This window comes from Lampetra fluviatilis, chromosome 31 (genome assembly GCF_964198595.1).
Source record: "Lampetra fluviatilis chromosome 31, kcLamFluv1.1, whole genome shotgun sequence".
Taxonomy (NCBI): Eukaryota; Metazoa; Chordata; class Hyperoartia; order Petromyzontiformes; family Petromyzontidae; genus Lampetra; species Lampetra fluviatilis.
This window is the reverse complement of record NC_136305.1, coordinates 2242986-2262993: the sequence shown is the minus strand read 5'-3', so window position 1 is coordinate 2262993 and position 20008 is coordinate 2242986. Positions and strand designations below refer to the sequence as shown.

The following is a 20008-nucleotide window of genomic DNA, read 5'->3' as shown; positions in this document are numbered from 1 at the left end:
ACACACAATGTGTGTGTGTGTGCGGTGGTCGTGGCTTGGCGTGTGACGGAGAAGCAGGGGAGGGTGGTGTAACAACGCCTGTCACTCAGCTTGTACACACACACACACCTATACACGGGGGTACATATACCACACACACGCACCTGCCTATATAGCACAGATATATATACATAGCGTATACTGTATACACACACATACATCCTGCACACATATATCATACACACACACACCTATCATACACAAACATATATCCCATAGCTACTCATCAATATCACGTAGCCAACACCCACGCACACCTACACAGATCTACCACATTCCACACGCACACGCAGTCTTCACTCGCGTCTGCACATATACACAGTGGGGTGGGGGGGCACACGCAACCGCGTCTACACCGTGGAGAGATGTCAGCTCGGACGGCGACTGCGGATAGGAAATACTTGGAGAACATCTCCGGCGAGGGGAAATGCATCGGTGTGTTGACCAGCGGCGGGGATGCCCAAGGTAGGTGCTGGAGGTGCTGGAGGAGGATTTCCTTCACGCATTCGTTTTTTTTTATCATTCGTCACGCGTACTGCACCGTCCAGTAGTGGACCGAATCGACAACCGGGACTGCTGGGGACTTTATGCTTCGCGAATTTGTGATGAGCTTAAGGGTGTCACAACCGGGGCCGTTCCAGTTGCGACAGTGGCATACTGAGAAGTGTCATTGCTCGCCCACCCATGCACTTTTTTTCGATGTATTCTTATACGCATCCGTTTCGTAAATGTGCGTGGTGCGTGTGGCAAGCCACTCCGCGTGCAGTACAACGTCTGCAGTCACTGACCGCAGATGTCAACTATACAGTCAGTAAATGATTCCACCTTCTCTCTCTCTGCTCTGAAGAAGGGCCATTGCTTGAAACGTCAGTCTACTATATATTAGAATGTAATATTTGCTCAGCAATATTGCTTGTACGAGTGACCACTCTGCACCAGGTCGTCCACGATGAGCTCTCGCCTCGTTACGGAGGCTTCACTCGATCAATAAATCAATTCAGTATATCTCAGCTTGCTTGCACACTACCCACCTGAACGAGCATCGCGGAGATGGAGCGATGGAATCGGCTTGTGTGCAGCAGCTAGGTGAATTATTGCATCGTGTGACCATGGGAGATAACTTACGCAAGCTGTCGCTTTCATCCAGCAGTGGATTGCTCATGACGTTTGACGACGGATGAATGACCTACATATGCATGGTTACATCATCGCCCATAACAATGTTGTATGTGTAGAGTACAGGGACATTGTCTATATACACTATTGTACACACACACACACGTGCATAAATACACACACGCACAATTGCCCTGCAATGACTTTGGGGTTGACAAAATAGTGAACATGTGTTGCAGAGGGAGAGGGGCACAAGGAGCCACACTCATCCCTGATTTGCCAGCGGCTGATGCAGAGAATATAACGTTGGATGACGTCAAGGCACATTTATTCGGCAGGCGTGCTCCCTCTCTCATCTCTGCGAGACGAGAGAGAGAGCACGCGACCTCGAGAAACACAGAGAGAGAGAGAGACGCACACACACAGGGACACATCGAGAGACAGAGAGAGAGAGACACACACATAGAGACACGGAGAGAGAGAGACACAGTGAGAGAGACACACACAGAGAGACACAGAGAGAGAGAGAGAGACACACACAGAGAGACACAGAGAGAGAGAGACACACACACACAGAGAGAGACACACACAGACACACACACACACAGAGACACACACACAGACACACACAGAGAGAGAGACACACACAGAGATAGAGACACACAGAGAGAGACACACACAGAGAGAGACACACAGAGAGAGACACACAGAGAGAGACACACACACAGAGAGAGACACACACACAGTGACACACAGAGAGAGAGAGAGACACACACAGAAACACACAGAGAGAGACACACACACAGAGAGAGAGAGAGACACATACAGAAGAGAGGCACACACACACACAGAGAGCAGTTGCGTTCGCACCACCGTCTTGACGGAGCGAACGCAAACCACAGCGCGCTGCAAGCAGCAGGTGCGAGCCGTGCCACTCTGCGTGGCAGGGTCGTCGTGAGAGATGGCGGCGGCGGCGACGGCGGCTCGGGGGGGGGGGCATTCATCGAGCAGTGGATTTTGACCACTGCTGATCACCATGATGGTTTCACACGCGAGGCTTGCTAATGCCAAGGGATGTTGCTTGCCCCTACAGTAGCGTATTCTTGGTTCTGTCGGTAAAGTCACGTAACTAGAAAAAAGAAAATCCAAACATAAAAATAAAATAATAAGATAAAATAAAAAAATAAATTGTTCTCATTATTATTACATTTTATCTTAATCTTTATATATATTTTTTTATTTTTCTATTTACGTGACTTTACCGAAAGAACCAAGAATATGAATTCCTGCAGTCACGAAAGTTTCAAGTCTAAATTTACTACAGCAGCGGTTAATGAATGAGCGCACTGGAGTCTTGCGATCCATGGGACGATTCGATCTCTCCCGGCGTGGCATTGAAGACAATGGGACAAGCCCATTGTATTCCCCCCCCCCTGCCTCAGCTCAGCCAGCGGCACGAATGGATGCGCCACAATTAGTCCATCAGCGGGGAGCGTGCGCTGGAAGGAAGCGTGGGTACTCCCACCTGTGCGAGGACGTCTGGCCATCGTGGGAGAGTAGGCCAAAATATACCCACTTCAAGTTAAATTATTAGGTATAGCCCTGTGAGCCATTCGGTTCTTGAATCAGGTGCAACCGCAACACACAAAAAAACAAAAACATGAACAAGAAAACATCTTGAAGTGACTATGTGCAAACAGAAAATAAAAAAAAGCAAAATATTGCATAAAAAGCACCGTACACCAACACTGTGTGCAAAAATCCCAGTGGGATGCAAGTCACTTGATGCGCCGTCCAGAGCTCCCTCTTAGTGGAGGCCCTTCTGCCAGCAGCGACGTGAGCGAGAGATGCCAGGGGCGCTGTGGTGGCGATGAGATGTTAACTACCTCGCCTGGTATGCAGGAGGTCGTGGCTTCGATCCTGACGCTTGACGCCTGTTGTACATTTGCAGTTTGCGCGTCTCTCTCCCCGTGGTCGCGTGGATTTTTCTCCGGGTCCTCCGGGTTTTTCCCTCCACGTTTAGAAAAAAAACCCATCACGCGTTTAGAGTATTTGGCTGCGATAAAATAACGTCCACATGAGACGCCACTTATTTGAGTTATCATTTGTGGCCAGGCTGATATATAATTTGGTTTACAGTACTGTTAGCAAAATAGGTCTTCGTGTCCATCATTGGGAGGTGAATTAGATACTTGAACTCACCTCCTACAGACATTCGTTTTTTTTGACAAGCTTAAAATTTTTAATAACGGCAATTTAATGCGTAATTGCACTTTTTGGCGTGTAATCTATAAAGGAGATTATCGAATTACGCATGCTTAATTGCATTCCTGGGATAGCAGGGCCCAAAACTGATTTTACAATTACTACAACTTTTGAGTTCTGAGAAAATGTTAACGGAAAATACGTTGAGGGTTAAGGGAAACAATTGTTAAACTTCTGAAACGTAACCAAGAAAACGGTTGGGGAAATGCGTGTTCAGAAACCATGCTGTACTCTAATACTGTACTGTATTCTCAGGATAATGACACGCATTTTTTTCACCTCGGTATTTTTCAAGCAAAATTTGTGGTTGCGTCTTGTAATTCGGTAGCTGTGTGCGTGCAACTCGATCTGAATAACAGCCGTGACGCCGAGACAAAGTTGGCGTTGCGTCTTTCTGTAGATGAATAATCCTAAGAATCCGGTGACGATAATGACAACAAACAAACAACGTGTTTATCAAACAGGGGTAAAGATCTCTGAAATATGCATCACACAACGGAGCAAACCCAAGCGGGACCCCAGTGAAACAAATGTCTACCCAGAACATTTACAAACAAATTGCCACACGCTTGACCGGTTGATTATTGGCGAAAACGTTTGAGAAATTTACGGACACAATGGCCACAAATGATACTTTTAACTCTCGTTTTTTTACACGTGTTTTTGCATGTCCAGAATACTACGTGAGCCCGTGATAACCTCCCAGTTCACGTTTCCATGTCCTCGGAACGCTCGGCGTCATTCAACAGGGTACCTGGCAGTATAAGATCACTGAGCCCCAGGTCAACAACGTCACTGCCAGCGAAGTGCACTGCGTGTACAGCCAGTTCTGTCAATCCACTGCTGGATGAGGGCCTCCCCGTCCCACGTCGGAATTATTTGACCATACTTCACCACGCCAGTCAGGGCGGGTTGGTGACGGCAGGCACAGCATAGACGTTGGAGCATAGTACAGTACAACAGTTGATTATTGCTGCACTCCCCAACTTCTCACATTTCCCCGCGGCGGCCTACAAGGGTCTCTTTAAATGCAGCGAATAATGATACAGTCTTCAGGAACGGTCATTTAAGATCAGTGTTGAAACAACAAAGTCCCTTTGGGCTGCCACTTCCGGAGCACTCTTATCTTGATCAAAAGAAACACACAAAGCGGAATAATAATCTATCTGCGGGCAAAATAAGGATTGATTGGGTCATCAGACAACGGGAGCTGTGGGTGGTAACAGGACGATGATGTTCACAGAATACAGTGCGTGCCATGTATAATTAAATCCATTCTACTCTGCCGATGTTTGTTCTGCGAAGCTTGGTTTCCGACAAGCAATGGGAATGGCCCAGCTCGTCAAACTGGCAACTCTCGACCGCTTGAGGAATGAGATCCCAGGCGAAGGCAAGAGATGTTTCTAGGAATGAAATTTTAAAAAAACGAAACGTAAAAAAAAACTCACAAATGTGGCAGGGGTCGGGGTCATTTCAGTTTGAACATTTCCAATTTTCCCACGAACGTCCCTTTATTAGTGCTACTAAAGGGCATCTGCTCAACCCACACGAACAGAGCCGAGCTCGCCTCACCGCACGCGAAGTGGCCCCTTCGTTCTGGGAGGAAGACAAGGAAGGGGGTTCGATTGAGGGCGGGGGGGGTGAATTGCGCAATAACTCCCCCCCCCCATCGCTGCCTCCCCGGTTACAAACGGAGCCCAGTGGCGCAGTAACGAATGGCGGTCACGCGTGGCTTGAGAAGGCGACTCAAAGCCCTGTCATTATTATTAATCTTCAAACGCGTTGTGAGCGTGCCCTCTCCTCCTCCCCCCCTCCTCCCCCGCCCCCTCGCGTTGGGGAGAGGCCACCACGACACCGGCCGAGTCAGTTTCCTCGGTCACGGAACTTTGAAATGAGTGAGTTTACTGTACAGGAAGCGATGATGTCCCATCGACAAGAATGAGGGATTGAGAGGGGGGGGGGTGTGACGGACGCACGCCAGCCAAGCAACGTGTCTGACTTGCATGTCCGCTGTGGACATGCAGTGGTGGAATGCCCTCGTGCGTGGAAATCCGATAGATTTTATGCGATTGAAACTTTTTATTTTATTTTCCCAGGTAAGGCCCCACTGAGCTATAAGGTGCCGTCCATAAATGACGTCACGCGATTTTGGACGATTTTTGACTCCCCCCCCCCCTTCGTCACACGACGTCACAAAAAGTCAGAACCCCCCTCAAATATGACGTCACAAAGCTCTGTCCCCCCCCCCCCCTAAAAAAATAAAACATGCTTAAAATGGCTTTAAACGAGTGCCATTGTAGTGTGTATTTAATGTGGCGCTGCACTCTGATGTTGTAGGAGAAAACATTTATTAAAAAGTCTATTTAATTAAGTAGAACGAGTTGTCTATATTTATTTAAAGTTGTGCATTTTTACGTGACGTCACATTTCTCACACATCGTCACAAATGTCTGACCCCCCCAACCCCTAGGTGCGTGACGTCATTTATGGACGGCCCCTAATAGCGCTCTTTTTTTCAGAAGCGACCTCGCTATCATAAATGATACAGGGTGTTTTAAAATAATGGACCCAATTTGAAATCGCTACATCTCTGCAACCACAAACCGCCCATGAATGAAACTCTTACTACTTGAAAGGGCGGGGCATAGAGAGGGCGTGGCATAGAGAGGGCGTGGCATAGAGAGGGCGGGGCATAGAGAGGGCGGGGCATAGAGGGGGCGGGGCATAGAGAGGGCGTGGCATAGAGAGGGCGGGGCATAGAGAGGGCGGGGCATAGAGGTTCAAATGATTACCGCTCGATGTCTCTCCCAGCGCACAAACAGCCCAGAGCCTCAGTCACTCGCAAGACGCGCTGCCGCATCGTTGGAGAGGTCGCACGGGACCCCAAGACGTGGCGCTACACTCTTGGCCCCCAAGATCCCCAGATATCATCGCACCCTGCGACTTGTTATTGTGGGGATACGCCAAAGACCGCGTTGTTGTGCCACCATTAGCGACGAATCTGGATGACCTCAAAAACAGAATCATGGCAGCGGTGACTTTAGTGGAAGAAGACACTTTTAGAGGCGATTGGGACCAATTTTAACTATCGTCTCGATGTTGTCCGTACAGCAAGGTGGAGGGCACATAGAGCATTTATAAAATGGTTAGTAAAACTTGATAACTCATTAAACTGTTTGTAACCTTTCGTGTAATTGTAACATTGTTACCATCGTGAAATATACTGCTTTGAAATTGGGTCAATCTTTTTCAAACACCCTGTATAGCAGGCGTCAGGGTCGGGATCGAACCCACGATCTCCTGTATACCAGATGAGGCATTGTAAAACTATTAAGATATTGCAACAGCTAGCGGAAGCCGTCATCCAGCGGTCGATAACTCATGGCCGATGGTGATGAAGATGTATGTTGCTTACATTTCAACCATGCAGTTCAAATAGCTGTCGAATTATACATGTTTAATAACGGATGGTACCACACAGTTTGTACAATACTCTTAAAACAGCTACTGCTCGGTGCAAAATGTCAAATGGGAATAAACTAATTTGAAAGTAAAACTTAATTAAAAATTGCACACTAATCTTTTACAAAAGAGGATTAAAATCAAAACCAGATTTATCACGATGACCGACATGCTTAGTGAACTAGCAATGCCAGAAAGAGGCATTCTTCATGGGTGTTTATATTTATCCGGGAAAGCCTCACTGAACCTAAAGAGACTCTCAAAGGAGAGTCCTGCATTGGGACATCTGTTAATGTCTTTCTAATGAGTGTTTGTATTATTAACGTGCGATTATGCTGCCGTAATGCAAATATGCATTCATATTTTGCTCCCAAGTAAATTTTTTAATTAACATCTTTTCCAATGGCTGCGGGGGCCACGTTAGCTAATCTTGCACCGCACATTACTCCGACATGGCTGGCGATGTGCTCAACACAAAAGAGTCAAGCATAAAGCAGAGGGCTGCAAACCTAACGGATCACTCTCACGATCAGCGACGAAAGGTGACGGGCGACCGATTGAGAAACATCTAAAAGGCCTTCATTAAATATGAATGCGGTGTTTTTTATTTTCAGAGATGAATATGCTTTGATGAGCTCCCCACATTTAGATCGGGCTTAAATGTCAGCCTCGGCAAAAAAATAGGCCACGTTGGAACGGTGTTAATGGCTTGCATGTAAACTAAACTTTGTATTTTGCCAGGTAAGGCCCACTGAGCTATATAGTGACCTGGCCACAAATGATAGCTCAATGAAGTGGTTTCTGTGAAAATGTATTGCAGCCAAATACTCTAAACGCGTGGTGATGTTGATTCTAAATGCGGAGGAAAAAACCTGAGGACCTGGAGAAAAATACACACGACCACGGGGAGAGAGAGAGACACACAAACTCCAAATATACAGCAGGCGTCAGGGTCGCGGTCGAACCCACGACCTCCGGTATACCAGGCGAGGTAGTTAACATCCTGCTTTGTGATCACTCCGTTGGCATTTAGATTGAACCCCATTTGTCGAGTCCTGAACCGCAGAGTCAGCGGTCAGCCATGAGCCGGGCACGCGTCGTCACGTTGGCGAAGCTTGCGCCAAGTCTGTCGGTGTCACTCGGAGAGTCGTGGTGGGCCTGCGTGGGTGGGGGAGGGGGCGAACTTTTGCCAGGCCACGCCACGAAGCAGGCGTGCGTGCGTGCGACGCCAAAAACGAGCACACTCCACGCGAGCCAGTCGGATGATTCCACGATTGGCTACTGACAGCGGTGACCTTTGTCGCGAGTCCAGCAAATAAAATAATCGTGCGCTAATTGTTTTTTTACCCTTCTATCTGGCAACAAAACTGACACCTTTTTTTACAAGGAGTCATGTTTACATAAACCACAATACCTGCAGTCATAATGCAAACAAAAAACATAACTTTGATAATGTGCACTGTCCTTGAAGTTGATTGGTCCACACCCGAGACAGCTTTCCTTAGAGCCTAGTCTCACATGGGTTGGACCAGATGACGCCAAAAGGCGCACAACTCAAAGACAATGCACCATCAGAGTATGAGAGCTCGGGGCAAGCATTTACACCATTGGAACCTCATTTGCCAGTAAAAAAAATATATATATTTTTTTACTGGCAAATGAGGTTCCAACGGTGTAATCGTGTGCTGTCATCCCTGGGAGGGGGGAGGGGCTTCACCGACCCGCTTTCAACTCGCACGACAGGACTCTGTGGCAGCACAGTTGGGATGTACATTGATTTGCCGGCGAGTGCTCCTGCAAATGCGCTGCTGGGATGGAGGCCTCGCACAAAGCCGTTGTCCGTCACGAGGCGGGGGTTGTTTGACCATATTTCACCACGATGGTCAGTGCAGGTTGTTGGAAGAGGGTGGGAAGAAGTGGGAGGGCCTGGACCGGTGAGGATATCACTCGCCACTGGTGTTAGCCGTGACTCGGAGTCGGACTCTGTTCGTCAGATGCGTAGCGCAGTGTGCTGACCACTAATGCCACCGCTCCACCCCAATGAAGAGTACACGGTATTTGTATACAAATAATTACGTCACGGTAAATCTCATGAGCTGCATCAACAGCCCAAAGCAAAGACTGCACTGCGGGCGCACGGTTGTCAGCTCATTTAGCGCCGTATTTATGACTCAGAGATTGACCAAGTGGATGCGTCAACAGCTACGCGGGCGATTTCACGGTAACGGAATTACAGCGCGGCAAGCATCCCGTATTAGACACGGCGATGAAACGGGCCCATTTATGCATCGCAACAAGCCTGCCGTGTAATATGGTTCAACATGATACCCGTGTTGGATTCCGTGATTGGCGGGGTCCTGGGTCCCACGCGGTAATTCCGTTACCGCGAATTACGGTGCAGTGACGACACACGATCAGATGTGGAGCGGTCATCATCAGCCACGACCTATTCACTGCTGGATGAAAGCCTCCCCCCCCCCCCCCCAAGCTGTCGCCATCTCTCGTGGGTCTCGCGATGCAACAATCCATCTCGCTACTGCACAGGAGCCGACTTCATCGCTCCATCTCCGTGATGAACGTCCACCCGCGCCCCCCCCCCCCCCCCCCCCCCCGTTGGGCATGTTACCTACTTTGCAGTTGTTGTAAACTTTGAAAAGAAATAGAAGAAAAGATATGACTCGTCACTCGCGAATTTCACCACCATCATGATCATCATCGTTATTTCATTTCTTCTCGTCTTACAGGAATGAACGCGGCGGTGCGTGCCGTCGTGAGGATGGGAATTTACACCGGAGCCAAAGTTTATTTCATTCATGAGGTCAGTTTACGCGCACGCGCACACTCGCCGCGTGACCCTGCGGGTGCACGCGCGAGGTCACGCCGCCGCAGGTCGCGTGCGGGGAGAGACGTCTCGGGTCTAACGAGACGCAGTCTCACTAGGTTGCCGCGGCCAATGGGTTGCGTAACAAAATAATATTATAATTGTTTTTTTACCCTTCTATGTGGCAACAAAACTGACACCTTTTTACGAGGAGTCATGTTTGCATAGACCACAATACCTGCAGTGATAATGCAAACAAAAAAACATAACTCTGATAATGTGCACTGTCCTTGAAGCATTATGACTGCAGGTATTGTGGTCTATGCAAACATGACTCCTTGTAAAAAGGTGCCAGTTTTGTTGCCAGATAGAAGGGTAAAAAACCAATTATCATATTTTACTGGCAAATGAGGTTCCCATGGTGGAACAAAATAATAGTTAGGATTTATTTTTTGATGCGGAGAGACAATCGTGGGTACGGTATGCAAGTTATTTCGTCACTTATATCATTTAAAGTTTTGTATTTTTTTTTGCCGCAAACAAGGACCCGTTCCTTCAAGAAAGGGTCCTTTGCCTATAAACATCGGGCAATTCACCAGCATTGATTGGTTCAAGCACGCGTGACACTGCTGATGAGGCACTGAATGTCAAAACCAGCACAGCGCTTTGCTCGTGTTAAGTAAGCACAACGAATGAACCCAATCCAAACTTCCTCTTCTCAGGCAACAGTCTGCACGGGGTCAGCTGCAGGCGATTGTCCTTCTCTCTGTGCTTCTTATTCTGGGCCTCTTCTCTTCTCTATTCAAAACTAAAATAGTTTAGTTTTAACAGTTCACATCCACTCTACCCTCGTATTTCGCTCCGGCGCGTCTTCGCATTTCACCCTCGGTCTGCCTCTACTCCATCCGCCCTGCGAAGGCATCACAAACGAAACTGAGCAAAACTCTGATAAACATTCAGCCCACTACCACCTCTGCCATTTTCACAATTCCATGAATTGTCATGAAACGCGGGTCACAATTCAATCTGACAACTAATTTTGCATTTGACCGTATGTTGCAAGTAGAGGCTCTCTCTATCTCCTAGCCCGCCGAGTTTGTGCAAACCAATTACTTACAACATCTACGGATCGTGGAAAAAAATCGATTATTTCATGCATCATTTAGTGTGTGTATTTGCGAGCATAATCATCGATATTTAATGAATTCATCGATGCATCGTTACAGTGCGCTTGTTTACAGTATACCAAACGTGCACACGTTAAACAAAACAAATATTCCACACCAGTCATTCCACCTCGGCCGCTGTCCCCGATGACACGCGTGTGATTTAACGATTTAACCCGTGCGGTTAATTCAGGGCGGTAACAAGGCAGCCGGCTTGTTACCGCGCCAAATTTGCCGTCTCACGACGCAAAATGCCACCCCCCACGTTGCCCGGGGTCGCCGTGTCAGGGGTCGAGATTTCTGAGCTCTCCGTGATGTAGGGTCTGTCAGTGGCTTCTCACGAGGGCACGTGCCAGGCAGGGTGCAGGGGTGCACGGGAGGACAGCGCTGTAAATAGTGCGCTCCCACATTTTAAAACGACAATTTTTTTTTTTATTTGGCCAGGTGAGGCCCACTGAGCGATGTAGCTCTTTTTCAGAAGCGACCTGGCCACAAGCGATAGCTCAACGAAGTGGCTTATCACGTGGAAATGTAGAGCAGGCAAATAATGTGATCGTGTGTTTCTAAATGTGGAGGGAAAAACCGGAGGACCCGGGGAAAAATCCCTGTGACCACGGGGAGAACGTGCACACTCTAAATATACAGGGGTCAGGGTCGCGATCGAACCTACGACCTCCCGCATACCCGGCGAGGAAGTTAACGTCTCGTTACCCTCACGCCGTTACTGTGGTTTCTCACTTAATTTGGCTGCGTTGTTGGATCTCGGTTCACTGAAAGGTATCCGGGTTTCACGAACTCACAAAAAACTAGAAAATCACTTCATCTGTTTCCACATGAGAGAGTGAGCACAAAACAGCCACATAACAATTACAAACAGCAGTCGTAGTTTATATAGATGTATAGAGAGAGAGGCAGATTCACACTTTGACGAAAGTTCAACTTCATACAATTGTATAGTGAAAACTTATGGATGTCTTCCCTCACACACACCAGGGAAGATCATTGGAGAAAAGTGGTGCGGTCATTTTCATCATCAACGTGTTACTCCGGTGCCAGTACTGTATTGCGTGAAAATAATAATTAGGTCAGAGTTGAATGCGGAAGAATTAAGCGAAAAACCAAAGTAAGGGTGCCATTGTGGTGAGATGTTAACTACCTCTCCTGGTATACAGGAGGTCGTGGGTTTGATCCCGACCCTGACGCCTGCTGTACATTTGGAGTTTGCACGTTCTCCCCGTGGTCACGTGCATTTTCTCCTGGTCCTCCGGGTTTTCCCTCCTCATTTAGAAACATGCATTTAGAGTATTTGACAGCGATAAATGTCAACATGCTAAGCCACTTTGTTGAGCTATCAATTGTGGCCAGGTCGTTTCTGAAAAATGTCTATAAAGCTCGGTGGGCCTTCCCCGATGAAATAAAATAAAATCTAGTTTGTGGTTTAGTTTATAATGCTACTGCGCACGTGAGTATTCATCGCTCAGTGGGCAGTGACCTTAAAACCCACAGCACCTGACAATTTGCACGACCGATCAGATCTCAATAGAGCTCGCCCATTATCTTAACACACGGATTCACCTACCCTCCCTCCCTGAAATTCCAAGCCGCCCAGCAATCCACGGCCATTTGTGCTTTTAACAACCACACGGGCAGCTTAACACTTCAAAAGGTGGCCGTTTGATCTTGCACCACCGAGTCTGAATCCTGTGACCCAATAAAAGCCCCATGCAGAGAGAGAAAGACAGTATCACTCATCCGCACAAACCATGGCAGATGCGTATACCCAATGCACAAATTGACTGCGGTCATCCAGGACAGACCGTACAACGTCTAACGACGCAATGTCCCCGATCGACAAACACGAAGGAGACATCGCCGCGTTGGTGATACACTCCACTGCTCCTGATGCTGTTGTCCGGCTCGACCACCTGCGTGTCAGATTGTAGTTGCTGCTCTGCATCTGCGTCAGCCGTAAAAAAAGAAGAAGGCTGCTGACTAGTGCAGCTTACTCAGTGGAACGGATAATTTTTTGCGCAAACATCGCCTGCTTTGAGCGTGACACGACGGGAAGGTGATCTGTGTTTTCTCTGCCGCCTGGACACAAGCACTCGCACCGGAACACAGATGTTGCTGTGCGGTCGAATGCCCCCGCGTGATGCTCGCATTAAAAATGACTATGTCTGCCACGATCCAGGCGTGTGATCCCACTCGCATCAGCACAGCCCTCACTGGACAAATGGGCTAATTAACAGGGACGACTTCAAAATCATCGGATTAGGATTAGGAGGGAAACTAACTAAACATTGTTTACTTTGATTACATTTTAATTACACTTTCCGCTAGGTTTTTTGTGGTCGTGCCGCGTCATTATTAGATATGATGTCCGACGTTTCACTCAACGTACCTGGGGGCATTCTTGAGGAACTGCTCGATTCCCGAATTGTTTCGGAGTTTTCCAATGTCATCTCCTTGGGGTCATTCTACAATGCAGGGTGATACACTGTTCGCTCCAGAGCTCCACTTGGAAATGTCTTTGTCGCATTAAATTATGCTGATAGCACAGCTGGAATACAATTATGGAAAATTAAGGTTATAGCTTTATGGAATGAGGAAATGCCCCCTTTAAGCGTTACAGCATTTCACTCCGATAGCTGCTGCGTCCACATCCGGCACAGCTTAGCGGCAGCGCAAGAAAGCCGCCGATATTTATGAGACACTGCACATTATTTGACGATTGTCACAATTTATAAAGAAAAAAAAGCAAATTATTCCCGGGGTGCTCGAAGCAATGTGGCTTCTCTCAGAGTGTGGCTGCCTAGTTTGGTTTGTGCGCCGCCTCCGAGCCCAAACGCCGGCTCGGTTTCTGGGAATCTTGCCGGAGTGTTTTTTTTTTATCGAGGCCCTTGGCAACTGTCCGGTTCGATCCCAACCGTGACGCTTGTATATTTAAAGCTTCCACGTTCTCCCCATGGTTGTGTGGATTTTTTTTTCTTCTCCGGGTTCTGTTTTTTTCTTTTCTCTCTCCACATTTATAAACATGCATTGAAATTATTTGTATTCTTTTGTTTCTATAAATTTCCACGTGATAAGCTACTTTGTTGAGCTATTATTTTTTGGGCCAGGTCACTTATGATAAATAAGTTAATACCTCAGCGGGCCTTATATCCGGTAAGATACAAATTACTTAATTTAATTTGTATATTTTTAAAGCGATTTGTTTAACATTCCTATACTTTACACTCCTATCGCGTTTGTGTATTATTTGTTGTCGTCACGTTCTTACCCCGTGCCCCGACTGGACCATCTGTGGGAAAGAGCTTCACGGCTTATCGGATTCCTCCTCCAGTATCAATACCGATTCTGATTCTGACAGGGAAGGCAGCGTGGTGAGGGCTGTGCTCAACAGCACAATGCATTGTGTCGCCCCAAAGTTCTTCTGGCTTTCACGCCAGAAAAAATGTAACCGGAGCAGCCTCTCTCTCTCATCCCAATATCTTGTTGACCTCCGCACGCCCCCCCCCCCATTCCCCCCCCCCCCAAACGGATATTATTGTACTTTAATACGTACTTATGTCATTTATATCTACAGAGGGCATTAGGGCCATGTGGGTGCGCGGGGTGAGTCTGACAGGGAACGGATGATTCATCCAGGAATGGGCGCGATTGATTTATTTCGCATTGCCTTCGAGCTCTGTTTATTTTTAACGGCAGGATCACGATGGTCAGTCACAAGGAGTTTCTTGTGAAAGTTCCCATACAAATAGAGTTCCTGCAAAAATGCTTTTAAAATAAACATTTGGCGAACCGTGTGCTCGTGAAGTGTACATAATTTACATTTAAGTGTGTGGCATGTTTGAAGTAATTCTGTACTTTGTACGTTAAATATATTGAATTGATTTATATATACATAAACACATTATTCCTGACACATTTAAATTAATCTCATTCCCGTAACCGGGTGACAGCCGACTGAGATCATATATTACTTTTGGAAGGGAAATACGCATTTATCTTGGACTTCTTTCGCACCGTACGTAGCCAACCGTGCTAATCGGAAGTACGGAAGGACAACAAACTAAACACAAAAAGCCAGTTTTAAAGACATGAGTTTTCAATCCAGATTTAAAAGTGCAAAGCTCCAGTGGTTTCTTAATGCTGGCAGGAAGAGCGTTCCAGACAGCCGCAGAAGCGCATCTGAAAGCGCGCGATGATGCAGTGGCCAGCAAACAGCCGCTGCAAGGATGAGCGGAGTTTGCGTACTGATGTATGCTCCTCGATGCAATCAGCAAGCTGTTTTTGTTTAGTTGTGGCAAGTACTTCGCGTGTAATGAGTGCGACCTTATAATGTGTTCGTTCGGCAAAAGATACGAACGATTGCACAAATTAGTGGCACATAATTGCGAACTGTTGGACTTGGACACTGATGACTTTCAGTTTCATTTATTAGGTATGGCCCTGTGAGCCATGAGGCTCTTGACTCGGGTGCAACCGCAACAAACAAATCATGAACAAAGAAACATCTTAAAGTGACGTTTCGCAACAGAAACATCCAGGAAAAAACAGTAAAAATCTTTCAAAAAAAAAGCACCGTACATCAACGCTGGTGTGACTACCACGAGAAATTACTCCTCCAAACCACTAGAGAAACAAAGCCATCTCTCTTCAAAGTAACAAAGTAAACAAGCAGAAACTACGTCTTTCTCCCGAAGTCTGTCTCTCCGGTTTAAATAAATAAAAGTTATTTATTTACATATCCCATCGACCACACGGCCTTCTGGGAATGACATTTTTCAGCAGCACTGCTTTTACGAATTGGCCCAGTGCTGAGCCTGTCACCATTCGGCTTGTCCACCTGCCTTTCGTAAATCCACTGCTAGATTAAAGCCTCCTCAAGCCATGCCAGTAATGGGGGTTGTTTGAGTGGACTTCTCAGTAAATGTGGTAAAAAAAAACTTGCATGCACTCAAGATTAGAATCGATAATTAATCGATGGATCAGCCTGTTTGCTTTTGTGCTGGGCAGTGTTCACTGCTTCGGAATGTCTCTCCCCTGGGCTTGACGACGCAAGAACAACATCGGCCTCCCTTCCTCTATTAAACTACGGCAAGCCCAGTCCTGCAGTCCCAGCCGCAGCCACATCCGCCCCCCATTGTGGAATTTAGATTGATGCTGCTCATTTACGCTCCTCTGAATTCCCGCTGCATTCCTGCTCACAGTGCCGCGCCTGTTGCCGGGCCTGAGTTTGTAATTTTCTCCGTGCTGTGCCGCTTGGTTACGAGACGGATTATTGGTTTTACTGGCTGTTGTGTTAAATCAGCTTAGCTATCTGTGCGCCGATCAATCTACAGTGTAAAATCACTGTGGCCATTTTTTGTTTATGGATTGAGTCAGGAATCGAACCCAGGCCCTCCTTGCTGAGAGGCACAAGTGTCACCACTGTGCCCAGAATGCATCTGTTCATCTTGCATGCCCGCCACAGTCGGTTAAATTATTGATAGATCAGCGTGCTGGTTTTTTTGGTGGCAGCCATCAGCTGCTGGAACTGAATATCCCTCGCGACATCTGAGGGTACGCTGTGAATTCTTAATGAAGGACACGGGGTCTGGCATAAACACTTGGCAAGAGAAACCGGCCGAATCAAACCTCTAGAGATTCCCTCGTCAGATTCCTACCGCCACGCCTCAACCTTTGTTTGGATCACCAACACCACCTCTGCCATAATACACCCCCCAAAAACATTGTATTATGGATATTGGTCGCGAAAGCCTACGTGTTAAACCACTTCTGCCACTCGTGACATTTTCGGCCGTGATCGAAAAGCCACGGGGGAATAATTTGTGTCATTTAAATAACTTTGTTACTATATCTGTAACAGCTTTCTAAGTCTTTAAAGTGTTATTATTATTTTGTACGTACGTATGTGGAACTTCTTTCGCACTGTACGTAGCCAACCGTGCTAATTTTACACGCAATAATGACAATTTATTTCAGATTCGAATTCGGGTCAACATTCATGAGGTTGGGCGATTCATATTTTCTGTCGATAATGCACCTCACAGTTTTAAATGTTGTAATCATCATTATCATCAGCGGCGGAAGCCATTGTCAATCCACTGCTGGATGAAGGCCTCCCCAAACGGCTGCTACCTCTCACAACCCTGCGATGTAAGATCCACCAAGCTCCTGCATGAGGTGACTTCATGGCCACATCCCCTCGCTGAATGTCATCTTGGATGCGTACCATTCCTTGGCTGCCACTCCCTCATCATCATCATTATGATTGCTGACCATCGGCCATCGTCCCTTCTAGGCCCGTGACTAGTCCTGCCCAAACCCACTTAACATGTCTTAAGCGTTTGAATTATGTCATTTGACCTACACGTGTTAATTCAACCAGCACCATCAGTGCTGGTTGGCTGCCACAAAAACATCAAAACGAGTCAACTTTGTGGAAACGACTTTTTTTGTTTTATCTTGATAGCCAAGGTGAAACTTTGTATACTTTGCTTTGGAATGCAAAGACGAAAAGATTCGCTTCCTTGAAACTGAAAGACCTGGGGGATATTTGCAATTCAAAACATATCTGCGGTGCCTAAATATGCCCTCCTAGACGCATGCGCTATCTCGTAAAAAAATGGGTGTGGATTTCAAAATCACGCTGTTAGCAATCATTAAACACACACACACACATGTACTGTATAGAAAGATAGTGCGTGTGTGTGTCTCTGAGGAGTGGGGAGCGGTAGTGCAGCAGTTAGCACGCTGCGCTACGAACCCGGCGACCCGAGTTCGATTCCAGCTCACAGTCAGAATCAGAATCCTTATCCTTGTGAGAATATTTTTTTTATCCTGGAGAAATCCGATGAGCTATGAAGCTCTTTCACAGATGTCCAGTAGTTCACAGATGTCCAGTCAACATCGGTGACGAATATCTAAACTGACCCTGGGCATCCGCAAGGTTGACTCAGCCTGACATGAGTACCTGGTGCCGTGTGTACACATCAGCACTGGGCCAACAAAGGCGGCCGGGCGTGGTGCTGGCCACCTGCCCTCCTCGTGTGCCTTGCTGGCCAGAAGAGGTGCTCGCTAAGAACACTTGCCCCAACATCCTGTTGAGGCTACACGGGGGAGCTTTGCATTTGTTTAAAGAGAGTTTTGCACGATGTGAGTAACAGGCAGCCCGATTTTTGAATCTCCCGTTCCCCGCAAACCAAATTTTAAAAGCTAACCGTGCCGCAGAGAGTACAAACACCCGATACGATGGGATCGGGTGCATCCGGGACGGATCGACGGCGCTCATTTGTGCACACGGGGTCACACAATTGGCACGGTTGTCCGTTCCGATTCCTTCAAAAAGTTCCTGCTTGGGGCCAACTGCTCGCGCGACGGAGTCCACGGAGAGAGGAAACGCAGCGAGTGGGGAAGCGGTTTTTATCGCCTCACCTGCGCGCCTTCGAGTCGGCAGACACGCTCCGCCGGGCGCAAAGAAGCAGCTGGATCAGACACCGCGAGAGTCACGTGGGAGCCACCCAACCCGCGTGTGCTGCACGGGGCACCCCCAGCATCCTTTGACGAGCCGTGCCACGTAGAGCGACAGGCGCAGGGCTTTACAGTTTGAGGCCCCCCCCCCCCTTATTAGGCGATGGCTCAGCGTGTTTTATGCATGGAACGCTCCTCTCTCAAATACTATTGTCAATCTCCCACCCCCCCCCGCCCATAAATTGGGAGGTTGCTCCTTCTCCCCTGCTGTTCTCAAGGTCTCGATCACCACCTCCCCCCCCCTGCCCTTAGCTGTTTGCCAAGCTGACTCGCTTCGGCCCGGTTCAAGTTGAGGCATAAGACGTCTGCCTCCTGCGCCTCCTCCTCTTCTCCTTCCACGCGTTTGTCCCACTCACGTGGGTGTCCCGCTGTTCTTGCCAACCTTCTCCACGCTGCCCTGTCCTGCGCCATCTCTCGTTCTATCCAAGCTCAACACTGGTTAGCTTCCTACGTCCGATAAGACCAGGCACATTGCAAGCGTATTTGAACATGGGAGCTATCATAAATGCGATCTAGCTGTATAATGCATATTCAGGCACAATTTCTCCGAAACACTGCTCTCTCACAAGAACAGTATGAACCACATGTGTGTGCGAGGGGGGGGGGGGTCATTCTATAGGATTAAGTCCACTTGGAGTGTACGGTCATGGAACATTGGAGCTTCGACAAACAGATTAAAATCACCACCAGGGTCAAGTGCCTGCGCACCCTCCTCCGCTGCGAGCAAAAGCATCGATGATAATCACGATTATTACATCATGTATTTAGCGAGGAACGTATCATCGAGGCTCAATGCAGTTTTTGTTGTTGTTTTGCACGAGGAGGGTCCTTCTACATTTGGATGTTTGGCGGAAACCCCCACCCCCCATTGTGGAGCGCTTCGCCGTGTGGGAGGAAACCAGAGGACCCAGCGAGCCAAGGAGGGCCACTCAATTGATCCAATGCAAAGACAGCCTCAGGAGAGCGTTTGGACCAAATCTCAAACATTGCACCTTGTATCCTTCGCAGCCTCATCTCGACTGGAACGCCATAATAATTTAATAATTATTATTTATTGGCCATAGCGTACATCGTCAATCATCATCCCAACTTTATTGCCTGTGGTTGCCTCTTGACTTTTAACTTTGACCTGCATTGGGATGTGCCCAATCGCATCGGATGTTGGAAGCTAAGCAGGTTTGGGCCTGGACAATGTTTGGATGGGCGTCCACCACCATGCATAATAGGTGCTGTTGGCTGCTGTGTTGGCGACTATTGTCAGCCGAGGGCAGTGAAGCAAACCCCACTGTTGTACCGTACTATGCTCCAATGTCCTCACCTTCACCAACCCGCACTAACCAGCACAGTGCAGTGAAATAACCCTCACAGCACACACGGCTAGGGGATGCCCTCATCCAACAGTGGATTGACAAACAAACGCTTTACAATTGATTCTTATGGCGGTACCCCGGGGTACCAAATAACACAAAATGACCGAGGCAATTAAATATTTGATTTCTGGGACACGATTATTTTCCAGGGGTGTACTTCACTCCGCGACCGGGGTACCAATCAATCCGACATCAGTGCCACTCCGCGATGTCGAAACGCAGCGAGGACGATT

At 47.7% G+C, this 20008-nt stretch overlaps 1 protein-coding gene across 1 annotated transcript in view; it reads left to right on the top strand.

Annotated features, from left to right (window-relative positions):
- Positions 1-20008, top strand: part of LOC144943434 (ATP-dependent 6-phosphofructokinase, platelet type-like) — a 66100-nt gene continuing 46092 nt past the window's right edge. The window contains exons 1-2 of the mRNA XM_078870848.1: positions 1-504; positions 9627-9700. Of these exons, the coding sequence (XP_078726974.1) occupies positions 405-504; positions 9627-9700 (174 nt within the window). The 5' untranslated portion in view covers positions 1-404. The remainder of the gene's footprint in view (positions 505-9626; positions 9701-20008) is intronic.